This window comes from Salvia miltiorrhiza, chromosome 4 (genome assembly GCF_028751815.1).
Source record: "Salvia miltiorrhiza cultivar Shanhuang (shh) chromosome 4, IMPLAD_Smil_shh, whole genome shotgun sequence".
In the NCBI taxonomy this organism is placed as follows: domain Eukaryota; kingdom Viridiplantae; phylum Streptophyta; class Magnoliopsida; order Lamiales; family Lamiaceae; genus Salvia; species Salvia miltiorrhiza.
Window position 1 is genome coordinate 12,093,095 of NC_080390.1, and position 17,056 is coordinate 12,110,150.

Sequence of the window (17,056 nt, forward strand, 5' to 3'; positions counted from 1 at the left end):
ACTCGTGCCGTCCCCAAAGAGAAACTTATTTCAGGGACAAAGGGAGTAGTATTTACTCCGTTTCATAATAAATGTCTATTTAAAAAAAAAAGAGATAAGAGGGTTCCACCATTTTATATTTATTTTTATCCTTTAATTATTTTCACTTAAATTATATATTTTTCTCACAAAATAAAAGTGGTTTCATCATTTTTTATTTTTTTATTCTTTAATTATCTCCATTCAAATTCATGTGTGGAAAGAAAGTAGACACATTTTATGGGAACGGATGGAGTATTTGATTTAAAATAGTGTATAATAATAATATTATCAATTTAATGAGTATAATATAAAATTTAATGAGTATTGTATAATAATAATTAAATTCGTATAATAGTAATTATATTTTTAGATTGCAAAGTAAATAATTTAAATCAATTTTATTTTGAGCAAATAACACTAAATTATTAATATAATAAAATTAATAGTCATCGTTTTATATAATAATTTTGTACTCTTAAAAATCCAAACTATATTATTATCAAAAGTTCGTATTTAAATATTTTAAAATTAATTAATAGTCAGAAAAATATGAATAATATAAAAAGAAAAATATATAATTCATACACATAATAAATAATACTCCCTCCGTCCCTGAAATGGCTTTCTCTTTGGGGACGGCACGGGTTTTAATGAAAAATTGTAAAGTAAAGTGTATTGATAGTGGAGAAAAAGTAAATAATTATTATTGGAAGTTGTGAAAAGTGTTATAATTAGTATTGGGAGTGGTAAAAAGTGAAAAGTAAGAATAAATAAAGTATTATTAGTGGTGGGGTAGGTGTCCAAAAATGGAAAGAAAGAAAGAGGAAGTTATTTGGAGGACGTCCCAAAATGGAAAAAGATGAAGTTATTTTAGGGACGGAGGGAGTATAAATATGTTTATATAAATAAATAAACATATGTTTATATGAATAAATAAATGCATAATTTCATAGACATAAATAAATAAATAAATAACAAAAATGTGAATAATATAAAAAGAAAAGTATAACAATAAATATGTTTTTGAATTTATTTCTTGGGTGAGGTTGACCTCCTCATACCATGAGACGGGTTTATACACAACCCACATATGACAGCTTTAAGTTAAATGAAAGTTGTGGTGTAGTGGCTGCTGTATGCACCTTAGGTAGGGGTGAGCAGAAATCGAACCGATACTGAAAATTGAACCGAACCGAATTGGATTGGTGCGGTTCGGTCCCAATTCTATTGGTTCGATTTTCGGTTCGGTTTTGAAAAGTTAAAACCGAAAATTTTCGGTTTGGTGTCGGTTTCCATTTTTTGGTTCGGTTTTAAATCGAACCGAACCGATATATATTGATATTTTATTATATATAATTATGTTATAATATTTAATTATTTTTCTAATTTTTTAACCTAAAACTAAAACCCTAATTCACAATTATAATATATAATTATTTATCATGTTCATGTTGTGGGGATTTGACATTTGAAATTTGTGTATTTTACATTATTTTATAATTCTTAATTGGTATTTTCGAAAAAAATAAAATAAAAAAAATTGCATTGTTCGGTTCGGTTAATCGAACCGAAACCAATGGTTTTATCAGTTCGGTTCGGTTCCGGACCCCCAATTGGTGCGGTTCGGTTTCAATTTTAACCATCGATTCGATTTTCGGTTTTGAGTTTTTGGTTCGATTTTGCACCGAACCGAACCGATGCTCACCCCTAGTCCTTAGGTCCTTCTGTCCGTGAGGGCATGGGTTCAAAACCTGTTATTGCCAAAAAAAAAATTATGTTTTTTAGTCTGTATTTTTTTGTTCTTTTTTCTTTGCCTTTTTTTTGTTTCTTTTTCAGTTTTTTTTTGTTTTGTTTTTTCTTTCTTTGTGTTTTTTACTGTTTCTTCTTTTTTTTAAATTTTGTTTTCTGCTCTTTTTACGATATATTTTTTATTTTATTATTTGTTATTTTATTTTTTCAAAGCAATTGTTATTATGATAAAAAGTAATTATCAACATAAAAAAATGTAATGTTTTTAAAGATAATACCTTTATTTATATCAATTGTTTTTTTTTTCTTATGACAATAATTATTTGACCAAATAACTAAGATTACAATTGTTTCGTGTGTTTTTTTTTTAAAATATTACATTTCTTCGTATGAATACTTACTTTTTATTAAGACAATAGTTACTTTTAATAAGTATAAAATATACATTTGTTATCACAAATGTATACTTATCTTAATCTAAATATTTACCTTCATTTCATATAAAATATTATATTTTCTAAACCCCAAACCCTTAACACTAAATCATGAACCTATTTACTATTAATGAGCCTAAGATATATATTTGTTAGCATAAATGTATACTTATGTTAATATAGGTATTTACCTTCATTTAATAACAATGGTTATTTTTTCTTACGACTATAATTCATATCCATGGTTATTTAATATGGTATTTACCTTCATTTTACTTTTATAAATATTACTTTTATTCATATTAATGGTTATTTTTTCTTACAACTATAATTACTTGACCAAATAATTAAAATTACAAGTTTTCATGAGTAAAAATAATGTTGTTATGAACAAAAATAAACATTATTGTGAACAAATATAATGTTTCAAAAACATTACCTTTTATCATATCAATGGTTACTTTATCTTACGATAATGTTTACTTGATTAAATAATTAAAAATACAAGTTCTAACGAGTAAAACTAAACACTACCTTTATTCATATCAATAATTACCTTTTCTTATTACAATAATGACTGCATGCATCAATTCAATAGATTAAGAATAAGAACGTGGCTTGTACCTCAAAGAACCGTACGGTATGCTAAGAAATTACAATGATAATGAAAGCCAGAACAGAGGTATTTACCTAATAGAAATATTTACTTTTAATAAGCATAAGATATACATTTGTTAGTACAAATGTATACTTAAGTTAATACTATATGTATTTACCTTCATTTAATATAAAGTATTATATTTTCTAAACCCTAAACCCTGAAAACTAAACACTAAACACTGAACCCTAATAGGATCATTTACTTTTAATAAGCATTAGATATACATTTATTCTCACAAATATATACTTATATTAATATAAGTAATTATAAAATATTATACATATCAATAATTATTTTTTCTTATAATAATAATAATTATTATTTGATCAAATAACTAAAAGTACAAATTTTAATGAGTAACAATTATCATAAACAAATGTAATACTTTAGAAACATATTACGTTTCTTTGTAATAATAATTATTTTTATTACAACAATAATTACTTAACCAATTAACTAAAAGTACAAATTCTTATAAATAAAAGTAAAAATTATTATGAACAAATGTAATAATTATTAAAATATTATTGTGAAGAAATGTAATATTGTTAAAAAAATTAATTAAAAGTAAAAGTTCTTATGAATAAAAATAAACATTATTGTGAAGAAATGTAATATTGTTAAAACATTACTTTTCATCATATCAATGGTTACTTTTTCTTAGGACAAATTTTACTTGACTAAATAACTAAAAATATAAGTTCTAATGAGTAAAAATAAGCACTACTTTTATTCATATCAATGATTACTTTTTCTTATTAGAATAATTACTTCATCAAATAACTAAAAGTCAAAGTTTCCATGTGCAGAAGTAACATTTATCATAAACAAATGTAATAATTTTGAAACATTATATTTATTGTGAAGAAAAATGTAATGTTTCAAAAACATTATCTTTTTTCATAATAATAATTACTACTTTTTATGATATCAATAGTTACATTTTAATATAACAATAATTACAACAAATGTAATAAATTTAAAACGATGTACCTCATATATTCAACTTGCTATTTCACATTGGCTGCATAGATAGAGAAACCTTCTATATGAAACAAGAAAATCTTATGTGATCTATAATGACAATTGATCTTGTGCTGCCTAGTAGCGGGTATGATTCAGGTAGCTAAATAACTAAGAGCACCTCCAGCGCATGGATCGAAGGGAGCCTCGATCTGGGGTGAAGATTTGGCCGCCGCACTGGAGACCCGGCCAGGTGCGAAGGCGTGGCGAGGCGGAGACCCGGGGCGAGCGGAAGAAGGGTATGGCGCGTCCGGCGGACGCGCCTATTAAAAAAAAATTAGAAATTCGATAGTTTTTTGAAAAAAATAACCGTTTGTAATTTTTTTTTTTAAATTGACCGTTGGGAAGCAACGGCCGAATTCAGCGTTTTTTTTTTTTTTTTTTTTCCCCTTTTATCTATATATATCACAACTCTTCTCCATTCATTTCATTATCTAAAAATCATCTCCACATCAAAAAATCCTCTACAAAAAATGTCTTCCTCCTCATCAAGCCACGAGGACGAGCGACGTGCTGAAGAATTTTCCAATCTTGTGCAACAATTTAACCAAATTGTTCAAGATATTGGTGATCCAGAAGAGCAACCTCGTCGTCGGCGACGAAGCGAGCGGAAGAAGGCTTTCATTCGTCGGGACCGTGAAGCCGGCGCTGTACGTTTGCACGCGGATTACTTTGATGAAAATCCGGTCTACCCCGACAACATCTTTCGCCGCCGTTTTCGGATGCATCGTGCGTTGTTTTTGCGTATCGTTAATGTCGTCGCATCTGATCCATACTTCCAACAACGCACGGATGCACTTGGGAGGCCCGGCTTCACGCCATTGTAAAAATGCACTGTCGCTGTTCGTATGCTAGCTAACGGTGGGGCAGCGGACCAGTACGACGAGTATCTCCGGATTGCAAAGTCCACCGCGTTGGAGTGCTTGCGCAGATTCAGTCGAGCCATTATTCAACTCTTCGGCGCGGAGTACTTGAGGAGGCCGACTTCCGCTGACTGCCAACGGCTTCTAGCAATGCACGAAGCGAAGCACGGCTTCCCGGGAATGCTAGGGAGCCTTGATTGCATGCATTGGGCGTGGAAGAATTGTCCAACGACATGGCAAGGCGCATACACTCGCGGCGATCAGGGGGAACCGACCATCATCCTCGAAGCCGTCGCCTCGCAAGATCCATGGATCTGGCATGCTTTTTTTGGGACTCCTGGTTCGAACAACGACATCAATGTGCTCAACAACTCGACGTTGTTCAACGATCGGCTGCAAGGAATGGGGGTGCCGGTCACATATCAAGTCAACAACGCCTACTACACAAGTGGGTACTACTTGACTGACGGCATCTATCCCAATTGGCCTGTATTCGTGAAGAGTCCTACACATCCGACGGATCTGAAGGGGAAGAGGTTCAAAGTGATGCAGGAAGCGGCTCGCGAGGATATTGAACGAGCCTTCGGCGTCCTTCAAGCTCGTTGGGCAATCGTCAAAGGCCCATCGCGTCTTTGGAGCAAGGAGGCCATGAGCGACATCATGTTCACGTGCATCATTTTGCACAACATGATCATCAAAGACGAAGGCGAGCAAGCAACCAAGTGGGAAGAAGACGCCGACGAAGCGTCGAGTAGCGCCGCATCTCAACCTCGTGCCGGTGCTCCGCCGGATTTTCGTGCATTTGTTGCTCGACAAGCTTTCATGCGAGACGCGAAGATGCATGCTCGCCTCACTTTGGACTTGAAAGAGCACATTAGGTCTCGTTTTGGTCCGATTGAGTCCTAGAAAATTAGTGTAATTTTTATTTTTTTTATTGTATTTAAATTATGTCTTTAAATTATTGTAATGTTTAATTTTATTTTTAATGAAATTAGAAATTTTAAAATAAAAGTGTAGAAATATGAATTTTGTGGAAATGAGGGGTGTGTTTTAAGTGGGGCCCACTCCTAAGACACCCCTCTACGACACCACCATTGGAGGTGCTCTAAGTGCTTAGCTTCTTGCTGCTTGCATTTTATTGAAGTTATTATGAATATTGTATACGCCAGATCATAATTACAGGTTACAAAAATGCTGACAATGGAGCCTAGTTGACCATATGAAACAAGTTACAAGTACAAAAGTGCTTCTTCAATCTCAACAATATTACACAGATAAGAAGAGTGAAGAAGGGAATAACCAGAAGTGCTTCAGTAGCTAATTCTCCTCAAACAAGTACTAAAGTGAATAAATAATCACAAAGATTTGAAAATCTAATACTCAGAAACATAGCCAAACTAGAAGACTCCACATTTCCTTTTACAGAATCAAACCATACAAAATCTCTAGCACCTAGATGCAAGGTATATATCACCACATTGATTCTTCAAGCAATTTGATGCCTCGAATCTACAATTTCTATCAGAATTCTCCATCCATATCAAGAGAACATCATCCATAATTAAACGATTCTTAATTTGGTACAAAAATAGGGCTTTTTCGATTTGGTGCTCTAATCGAACTGGAGCAACTCGCGGACGACCAGATCTCGCAGCGGCTCCTTGGAACAGAGGCCGGAGGAGAAGGAACAAGGTCGGAGGAGCAGTGCCGTGAGAAGTCGAGCAAGAAGCAGAAGGCCCTCTCTCCGCCGCCAAAAACCGAAAACTCCAGTGCGTTTTAAAGCCGAGCCGACTCCGTTGCCTCTGGTTGAATCGCCGGCGAGAAATCTCGAGAGAGATAGACAGATGAATGGAGAGAGAGAGAGAGAAGAAGGAGATTTGTTCGGTGGTGAAGAGAGAAGATTAGAGCGAGAGGAAAGAAATTGAAAGAAACAGGGTTAATAGCCAAAAAATAAACAAACTTTCACGAAATTTAGATATTGCACATGATCTTCAAAAATAGCCTCAAAATACACTACTTTTTAATTTAATTGCAAATTGCACCCGCGTTGACTACCACCTTGATCGATGGTGATGTGGCTGTCGGATTTTGTTGACGTGAACGATTTTCTGATGTAGGAATACGACGTCGTTTTATTGTTATATTACAACACCCAAAATGACGTCGTTTTGTCAAGTAATTTTAAATAATAAAAAATTTAAAAAAAATTAAAAAAAAAAGATGAAGAAAAAAGAAAAAGCTTCACGCGGTTTTGCCAAGTCTCCTTTGCCGCTCACCTGCTGTTTCACCCCAGCCGCCGCCGTCGCCGCCGCCGCCGCCAGGTGGTCCCACTCGAACTTGGGCTAAAGATTATTGTTGATTGTTGAGTGATTTGGGGCTGGAAAAGAAAAAAATTGCTGCTGAAGGTGATTGTTGATTGTTGAGTGATTTGGGGCAAGAAGCCGTTGTTGTCGCCGGAGTGTGGAGAGAAGTGGAGGGCTTTGGGTTGGGCTCGGCGGCAGCGGCCTTCCGACTGTGTGGTTGTCGGGAATCAACAGGCAGGAGGCCGCGATTTGGGGATCTAGGGTATTGGCGGCGGAGGTGGTGGTGGTTGATCACTATTTTATTAGCAACAAAAATACCGCAACTACACGGTGTAATCGTAGCACAGAAATAGCAAGCAGAGTATCGTATCCACAGAGACTGTAAAACGAAATTACTTTATCTATCTCCTAAACAAACTCTAACAGTAAACAGGCAAAACAAGGATGAAGATGATTTACGAACTAAAATTAATAAAATAAAAGCTAAAAAGCATATAACGATAACTAACTCAAACGTGAAGAAATTCCGACCCTAGGGATGTACTTTCACTAATCAACTACATGCATTCAACCTATTGATTCAATTACCAATTTTAATCCAACCCTAATGAAAGATCACTATATTATTCACAAGCGTCTCTAACGACCACCTATAAACGTAGATTAATAAATCCCTTTTCGCATCAAGACTCCAAGGAATAAATTAACTCCAAATAGCACATAAAAAATAGCTTCCTATAGCTTCACCTATCGCATTCAAGACTCAAGGCTAACACTATATCATGCATTCCTGAATCGGCTGGACAATTATCACATTCAAGACTCAAACTGAACAGCTAGACATGTAAATCATTGATCAGATAATTCACAAGAGAAAAAGCACAAAGAATCATGAATCATAAGTTGGAGGGCAAATTGATATCAATAAATCAAAAACACATAATTAATTAGCTATGTACAAACCCTAGGTTCAGAATAAAAGAACTAGCCTTCCAGCTAGATGCGCGCTCCGGAAAAACTCTCCCACTCGCGCCGAATTCGCAGCTCTCGCCAGAGGAATGGATGTCACCCGGGAAATGGGTCGCGCCAGAGAAATGACGATTTCTCTGGTATCGCCAGAGGAATGGTATCGCCATCGGAATGATGATTTCTCTGCTATCGCCAGAGGATTCATGATTTCTCTGGCGCTTCGATTCCGCTGTAATGGCGATATCGGTTCCGCTTCTCTGTATTCCGCGGATTTCTCTGGACTGGCCTTTGATTCCTCTGACACTTCCGCGCTCGCTTCGATTCCTCTGGCTTTTGATTCCTCTGACGCTTCGATTCCTCTGACTCTAGAGGAACGGTGATTTCTCTGACTCCAGAGAAATTGTGATTTCTCTGGAGGGACTTCGCTGCTCTGAAGATGTCGGTTCCTTTGCACTGTGAGTTGACTTCTCTGGCGATTGGTTCCTCTGCACTGGTGACTTGATTCCTCTGACTCCAGTGGAATGGTGATTTCTCTGCTCTGGAGATGTCGGTTTCTCTGGAAAACGCTAGATTCATCCAAATTCATTCAAAACTGCATTTTTTCATCTCGAAAACCTAGATCTCCTGCAAAGCATAAAATACACCATAAACGCACCAAATTCCAGAAGATTATCTTAAAACACGCACTTAGTCTTTTGCTTGTCCTCAAGCAAAATCTATATGAATCCTAGGAAGAGATTGATTTCAACAATGTTCATTTCCATCCACACATTCACAAAGTCAATTCAAAACTTTACCATCAACACACATCTCTCGGTCATGCAAGTAACTCAAAGTTTAAGAAGCAACAAAAGAGTAATGCAAGTAATTCGATCAGACCCAATTCTCCGCTAGAAGTGAATTCCCTAATGTGATCGCCTTTATAATCAATATCACCATTTTTCACACTTTGTGTGCTTTAGATTTCGACAGTTGAGCCATAAGTCATGGAATATATAGAACCATTTGAATGTAATCCAAAGTTTTTTCACGTGGTTTCCCATGCTCATAGTTAGACTAGAGGAGCAGAGACTCAGAGCTATCACCTTTCAGAACAGGCCAGATGTTTCAGAGCTGGCAATTCGTCCAACAATTTCACAGATTAGATACGATCGTAGGCAATCACAATGACAACACTCCTTCTAGCATCTACCGGACAAATCACGTTTTACTAACTTACAAAAGTGTTGCAACCAAACTCATAATTCTTTGCACAAACAAGAAACATACATCAAAAGTAAAACAAGAATATCCTCCATTCATTCACAAACCCAAAATGTACATTGAAAACCATCTTCTCTTCCACAAATTCATAAAAATTAGCCAGATTCGAGACCAAAACTAAGCATAGAAAAATCAATTTCGCCCAATTTTTGAAAAATAAAAGCAACAAAACACCACTCCCCCACACTTAAAACATGCCATGTCCTCAGGGCGTTAAAGAAATAAGAAGATTGTAGAAAACATCCCTGATTATCGGCAATGAAAAACTGAATCCTTCGTGAGAGGCGGCGAAATGAGGTTTGTGTTTTTGCGGCCTCGGCAGAGTAAAGAGTGGCCACGCTGAACAGATGCAGCGTGGAAAAGTGCAGCGAGGAAAATGGCCGCGCTGGATAGATGCAGCGAGGAGAGTGGCTCCGCTGGACATGTGCAGCGTGGAAAAGTGCAGCGAGGAGAGTGGCTGTGCTGGAACATGAAGACCACCAGAAATCTGGCATAGAAACACCTGCCCCAAACTAAACAAAGAAACAAAAGGAGACAAAAAGAAACAAAACTACACTAAAAGAAAGAAAAACAAAACAAAGAAAAATAGTTGGGTTACCTCCCAACAAGTGCTTAATTTAACGTCTAGAGCTCGACGATACCTTAAATCACGGATCAACGAAGTTGACCACTTCCACGTCGCGGTCCAAATCTGCTTTGAAGTATGGTTTGAGGCGATGGCCATTAACAGTGAAAGTAGATCCATTCGACGCAAGCAACTCATAGGTCCCATTCCAATTGCTCTTGTGAACCACGTAAGGACCTCTCCATCTAGACTGCAGCTTGCCAGGAAATAGTCGAAGCTTAGAATCATACAAGAGTACCTCATGTCCCGGCTTGAATTCCTTTGTGCGAATGTTCAAATCATGGAACTTCTTCGCCCTTTCCTTGTAGATGCGGGAACTCTCGTAAGCTTCATTCCTCCACTCATCCAACTCCGTCAGCATATCTCGCCTTGTATGACCGGCCTCCTTGAACTCCAAATTGATTCTCCTCGTCGCCCAATATGCCTTGTGCTCAATCTCAACAGGTAAATGACAGGATTTGCCAAAAACAAGTTGATAGGGAGACATACCAATCGGAGTTTTGTAGGCAGTGCGATATGCCCAAAGAGCATCATCTAAGTGCTTCGCCCAATCCTTCTTGTTGGCGATGCTCTTCTCCAGAATTTGCTTGATCTCTCGATTTGCCAACTCTGCCTGCCCATTAGCTTGAGGATGATATGGAGTCGTCACCTTGTGCTTTACTCCATACTTCGCCAACACACTTGCTAGTAACTTGTTGTTGAAGTGCGACCCCCCATCACTAAGCAACGCTCTCGGTGCTCCGAACCGAGTCAAAATATTATTTTGCAAGAATTTAATGACTACCTTTGAATCATTAGTGGTAGTTGGGATCGCCTCCACCCATCGAGACACATACTCCACAGCAAGCAATATGTAGGAAAAACCACATGAAGGAGGGAAAGGACCCATGAAGTCAATTCCCCAAACATCAAATAGCTCTACCTCGACAATGATGTTTTGCGGCATTTCATCCCGCTTGGTAATGTTGCCCATGCGCTGGCATCGATCACAAGACTTCACGAAAGCATGGCAATCTGCAAAAATTGAGGGCCAATAGAATCCACTATGATTTACTTTCATGGCAGTGCGGTTGGCAGCAAAGTGACCTCCACTAGGTGAGCTATGGCATTCCTCTATGATCTTCGGCCATTCATGCTCTCTAACACATCGTCGAATGAAGCCATCGGCGCACCTCCGGTATAGGTAAGGATCCTCCCAATAATAAAACTTGACATCATGGAGGAACTTCTTCTTTTGATAGTGATTCAACCCCTCGGGAAGAGCTCCAATGACCAAGTAATTGCTATACTTTGCATACCAAGGATCCTTAAATAGCACTGCCCAAATCTGCTCATCGGGAAAAGACTCATTGATGGCCATCTTCGGATCATCTCCTTCGATCGGATTCTCCAATCTAGACAAGTGGTCTGCTACCACATTCTCACACCCCTTTCGATCACGAATCTCCATATCAAATTCTTGAAGCAACAAGATCCATCGAATCAATCGGGGCTTGGAGTCCTTCTTTGTGAACAAGTAGCGGATGGCGGCATGATCAGTGTAGACAATTGAATGAGTTCCAATCAAATAAGAACGGAACTTATCAAATGCATACACCACAGCTAGCAGCTCCTTCTCCGTGGTTGTGTAATTCCTCTGAGCAGAATCCAAAGTTTTACTAGTGTAGTAAATTACCTTGAATAACTTATCTCTCTTTTGCCCCAACACAGCTCCCACGGCCCAATCGCTAGCATCGCACATCAACTCAAATGGAGCACTCCAATCCGGCGTGATCAACACTGGCGTAGAGATTAGCGCATCTTTCAACTTGTCAAAGGAGGCGCGACATTCATCGGTGAAGACAAACTTCACATCCTTCTCTAGTAAAGTATGGACAGTTTGGAGAAGTCTTTGATGAAGCGCCTATAAAATCCTGCATGCCCAAGAAAGCTTCGCACTGATTTCACAGAAGTAGGCGACGACAACTTTTCAATGGCCACGATCTTAGCACGATCCACCTCCAATCCTTGGGCAGAGACCCTATGCCCCAAAACAATGCCCTCACGAACCATGAAGTGACACTTCTCCCAATTTAGCACGAGTGCCGTCTCCTCACAACGCTGCAACACTTGAGCAAGATTGTCCAAGCAATTATCAAAGGAGGATCCAAAGACAGAGAAATCGTCCATAAATACCTCCATGATATTTTCAATCAATCCATGGAAAATCGCCATCATGCAGCGCTGGAAAGTGGCAGGAGCATTGCAAAGACCAAAAGAAATTCTCCTAAAAGCAAAAATGCCATAGGGACAAGTAAACGCGGTCTTATGCTGATCCTCCGGGGCTATCATGATTTGATTGTAGCCCGAGTACCCATCCAGAAAACAGTAATACTCGTATCCTGCCAATCGGTCAAGCATCTGATCAATAAACGGCAAAGGAAAGTGATCCTTACGTGTGGCTGCATTCAAAGCTCGGTAATCAATGCACACGCGCCATCCTGTGACCAGCCTCGTTGCTATGAGCTCGTGTCTCTCATCCTTAATCACAGTCATGCCTCCCTTCTTAGAGACAACTTGCGTCGGGCTCACCCACTCGCTATCAGAGATGGCATAAATAATGCCGGCATCCAACCACTTCAGCACCTCCTTTCTCACCACTTCTTGCATAGCCGGATTCAAACGTCTCTGCGGCTGTACCTTAGGCTTGTATTCCTGCTCCAATAGAATACGATGCATGCAAATAGAAGGACTAATTCCTTTGATGTCAGAAATAGACCATCCTATAGCAGACTTGTATTTTCTCAAAACTCGCATCAACTTCTCTAACTCCAACGGAGATAAATAGGCAGATACAATAACAGGAAAAGTTTCATTTTCACCCAAAAATTGGTATTTCAAATGCTCAGGAAGCAGCTTCATCTCAAGTTTGGGTGCGGCTGCTGCTCTGGATGTTTCCGCTGGCGTAGGTGAATCCTCGGGCCCGGATTATTCCTCTGGCCTGGCTGATTTCTCTGATCTGGATGGTTCCGCTGGCCTGGATGATTCCGCTGGCCCGAATGATTTTTCTTTTTCATTTTGCACCGACTTCCTTCCCCCATCAAGAGTTTTGTGAATATCCATGTAAGGTACAGGATCGATGGGATGTTTCTCTACAGCCTCCAGCTCAGCAATGTACTCCAAAATCTCATCACATGCATCATCAAGCTCAGAGTATGGATATAAGGACCATGTGATGCACTCCTCCAAGGGATCGTCTACAGCTGCAGGAAAATCTACCACAGATTCAATCATGTTGCACTCATCCGGCTGCGGCTCGGCTGGTTTTCTCATAGCGTCATAGATAGATAAAGTCAATTTTTCATCATTGACTCTAAATGTGAGATCTCCATCCTGAACATCAATAAGAGCACGGCCGGTAGCTAGGAATGGACGCCCCAAAATCAATGGAGTATTCTTGTCTTCCGGCATGTCCAAGACCACAAAATCTGCAGGGAAAATAAACTGCTCCACCTGCACTAGAACATTCTCCACCACTCCCTTGGGATATGTGATGGAACGATCTGCCATTTGCAATGCAATTGAGGTAGGTTTGATATCTCCAATCTCCAACCGGTTGAAAATAGAGAGAGGCATCAAATTGATGCTTGCCCCTAAGTCACAAAGCATGCGGGAGAAGTTCTGCCCTCCAATCACACAAGCGATAGTAAAGCTACCAGGATCCTTTTGCTTCAATGGTAGCTTCCTTTGTAGCACTGCACTGCATTCCTCGGAAAGATTGATCGTCTTATATTTCCCCAACTTCCTTTTGTTGGAGACTGCATCCTTGAGGAACTTGGCGTAGCCTGGCATATCTCTCAAAGCATCAAGTAAAGGAATGTTGATGTGAAGCTTTGAAAACATCTCCATAAACTTGGCTAACTTCTGATCCATCTTTGGCTTTGCCAGACTATTCGGGAAGGGTGCTACAGGCTTGTACTCTGGCCTGGGAAACGTAGGAGTAGGAATAGGCTTCTTAGCAGCAGAGGTATTCGACGATACCTTAGACGTAGACGGTGAATCGCGCACAATCGTCTCCAGGTCATCCTCCTCAACAATCTCGATACCTTTTTCCTTGCCATTCCGCTGCTCTGTCTGATCTCGCTGCGCTGGCTAATCTCGCTGCGCTGGCTGATCCCGCTGCTCTGGATGATTCTGATACTGGGTCCCGCTTCTCAAGTGAATTGCATTACACTGATTTTTGGGATTAATTTCAGTGTTACTAGGAAAGTGGCCCGACTTGTGATGTGCAGCTGCTTGGTTAGCCATCTAACCAACTTGATTTTCTAACATCTGTACCTGCTTAGAAAGTGCTGAGAAATTTTACTCCATGCTGAACATTTTGGTTCCCATACTTGCCGAGTTTGCCTCCATCCCGGTGACCTTCACCAACACTTGCTTCATCATCTCCTCCATTGAATCTTTCTTTGGCTCATTGATGACTCCTCCGCTAGAAACAGAGAATCCAGGTGGAGGCTGCAAAGCATTGCTCGAATTTCCGTAAGAAAGGTTTGGATGTGGGCGTGATCCTGGCGGGAACTGCTGCTGACCCTGCTGCAATTGTGGACCTCTGCCATACATTCCTGGCTGTCCTCGCTGGAAATTCTCATAATTTCTGCCATTCACGTAATTGACATCTTCCATGCCTGAATGGTCTATCACAGCTTGTTCAGAACGTCCAACATTCAACTCACCAATCTTTGTAGTCAGCTCTGCCAGCTGTGTAGCTATAGCTGCCTGTTGAGTAACCATTGCTGCCATAGGATCAGAACTGGACGCGGCTGCAACCTTCTTCAATTGTACTAGCTCAGATGGCCATTGGTAGCTCGTAGAAGCCATACTATCTATAATGCTCCATGCTTCAGAACTACTTTTCTGGAGTAGGGAGCCACCTGCAGCTGTATCCATGTGCATCCTTGTGCGCTCCCCGCAGGCATTGTAGAACATTATCACAAGCGTGCCTTCATCAAAACCATGGCTTGGGCATTTTCTGAGCTTCTCCTGATACCGCTCCCAAGTCTCCGCTAGCTTTTCTCCATCGTACTGCTGAAACTGTACGATGTCCATCTTCAATTTCAACGTAAGGCCAGGCGGATGAAACTTGCGTAGGAATGCATGAGCCAAATCCTCCCACACGATATTCTCTCCCAGCTGCAACGTATGATACCACGACTTCGCCTTATCCCGCAGTGAGAAAGGAAAAAGACGAAGACGGATAATGTCATCAGGGACACCATTCATCTTTACCGTGCTACACAGCTCCAGGAAATGCGCCAGATGCGCATTAGGGTCTTCAATCGCTTGTCCACCATATTGGCTCTGTTGGACCATTGTGATCAAACCCGTTTTCAGCTCAAAGTTGTTAACGTTCACTCGTGGAGGCTCCTGGTAAATATATTGCGGAATGAATGCCTCATTAATTGGAGGCTTCTGAGCCCCTGTAGCCGCCTTTTCATCAAGTAACTTCTTCACTTGCTCTTGCAGAGCTCGCATTTGAATGTTGATTTGTTCAGGAGTGGCCATCGTATCCTGCTCAGCTTGATTCTTTTGCTTGGTGATATTGCGTAAAGTAGCGTTGATTTCAGGATCAAACTCAAAAAGAGGACTACCGTGAGATCTTGTGTTCATGCGAAACCTACAAAATCACACTTAAAAAAAATTAGAACATAAAAAAAAAACAAATAAAAACCTGAAGTACTATAAAATCCTATCGGAAATATTAAAGTAACTTCTTAACAGTCCCCGGCAACGGCGCCAAAAAGTTGATCACTATTTTATTAGCAACAAAAATACCGCAACTACACGGTGTAATCGTAGCACAGAAATAGCAAGCAGAGTATCGTATCCACAGATACTGTAAAACGAAATTACTTTATCTATCTCCTAATTAGACTCTAACAGTAAACAGGCAAAACAAGGATGAAGATGATTTACGAACTAAAATTAATAAAATAAAAGCTAAAAAGCATATAACGATAACTAACTCAAACGTGAAGAAATTCCGACCCTAGGGATGTACTTTCACTAATCAACTACATGCATTCAACCTATTGATTCAATTACCAATTTTAATCCAACCCTGATGAAAGATCACTATATTATTCACAAGCGTCTCTAACGACCACCTATAAACGTAGATTAATAAATCCCTTTTCGCATTCAAGACTCCAAGGAATAAATTAACTCCAAATAGCACATAAAGAATAGCTTCCTATAGCTTCACCTATCGCATTCAAGACTCAAGGCTAACACTATATCATGCATCCCTGAATCGGCTGAACAATTATCACATTCAAGACTCAAACTGAACAGCTAGACATGTAAATCATTGATCAGATAATTCACAAGAGAAAAAGCACCAAGAATCATGAATCATAAGTTGGAGGGCAAATTGATATCAATAAATCAAAAATACATAATTAATTAGCTATGTACAAACCCTAGGTTCAGAATAAAAGAACTAGCCAGACATAATAAAATCAAACATAAACATAATTAAATTGAACGCAATTGTAAAATTAATTGTATAAAAAACCGAATGAAAACTGAAGTAGCGACTTGAATCTTCAATCTTGACCCAAGCCTTGAAAACTAAAAAGCTAAAAAATATTCTAACGCTAAAAACTAAAATATGAATGCTAAGGTTCTGGGGTGTGTGTCGAATAGGTCAAAGGAAGGCCTATTTATAAGCTTCAGATCTCATTCGGATCACCATGAAAGTTGCCATGCAAAGTAGAATTCTAAAGGTAATAGAATCGTGTGAAATAAGGCAACTCTCCAGCTAGATGCGTGCTCTGGAAAAACTCTCCCACTCGCGCCGAATTCGCAGCTCTCGCCAGAGGAATGGATGTCACCCGGGAAACGGGTCGTGCCAGAGAAATGACGATTTCTCTGGTATCGCCAGAGGAATGGTATCGCCAGCGGAATGATGATTTCTCTGCTATCGCCAGAGGATTCAAGATTTCTCTGGCGCTTCGATTCCGCTGTAATGGCGATATCGGTTCCGCTTCTCTGTATTCCGCGGATTTCTCTGGACTGGCCTTTGATTCCTCTGACACTTCCGCGCTCGCTTCGATTCCTCTGGCTTTTGATTCCTCTGACGCTTCGATTCCTCTGACTCCAGAGGA

General features: G+C 39.3%; 1 protein-coding gene across 1 annotated transcript; it reads left to right on the forward strand.

Moving 5' to 3' along the window:
* The first annotated feature begins 4,736 nt into the window (after positions 1 to 4,736).
* Positions 4,737 to 5,657, forward strand: LOC131023007 (protein ALP1-like). Its single transcript, XM_057952545.1, has one exon. It carries the CDS (start codon positions 4,737 to 4,739, stop codon positions 5,655 to 5,657), a length of 921 nt encoding a protein of 306 aa, XP_057808528.1.
* The last annotated feature ends 11,399 nt before the right edge of the window (positions 5,658 to 17,056 follow it).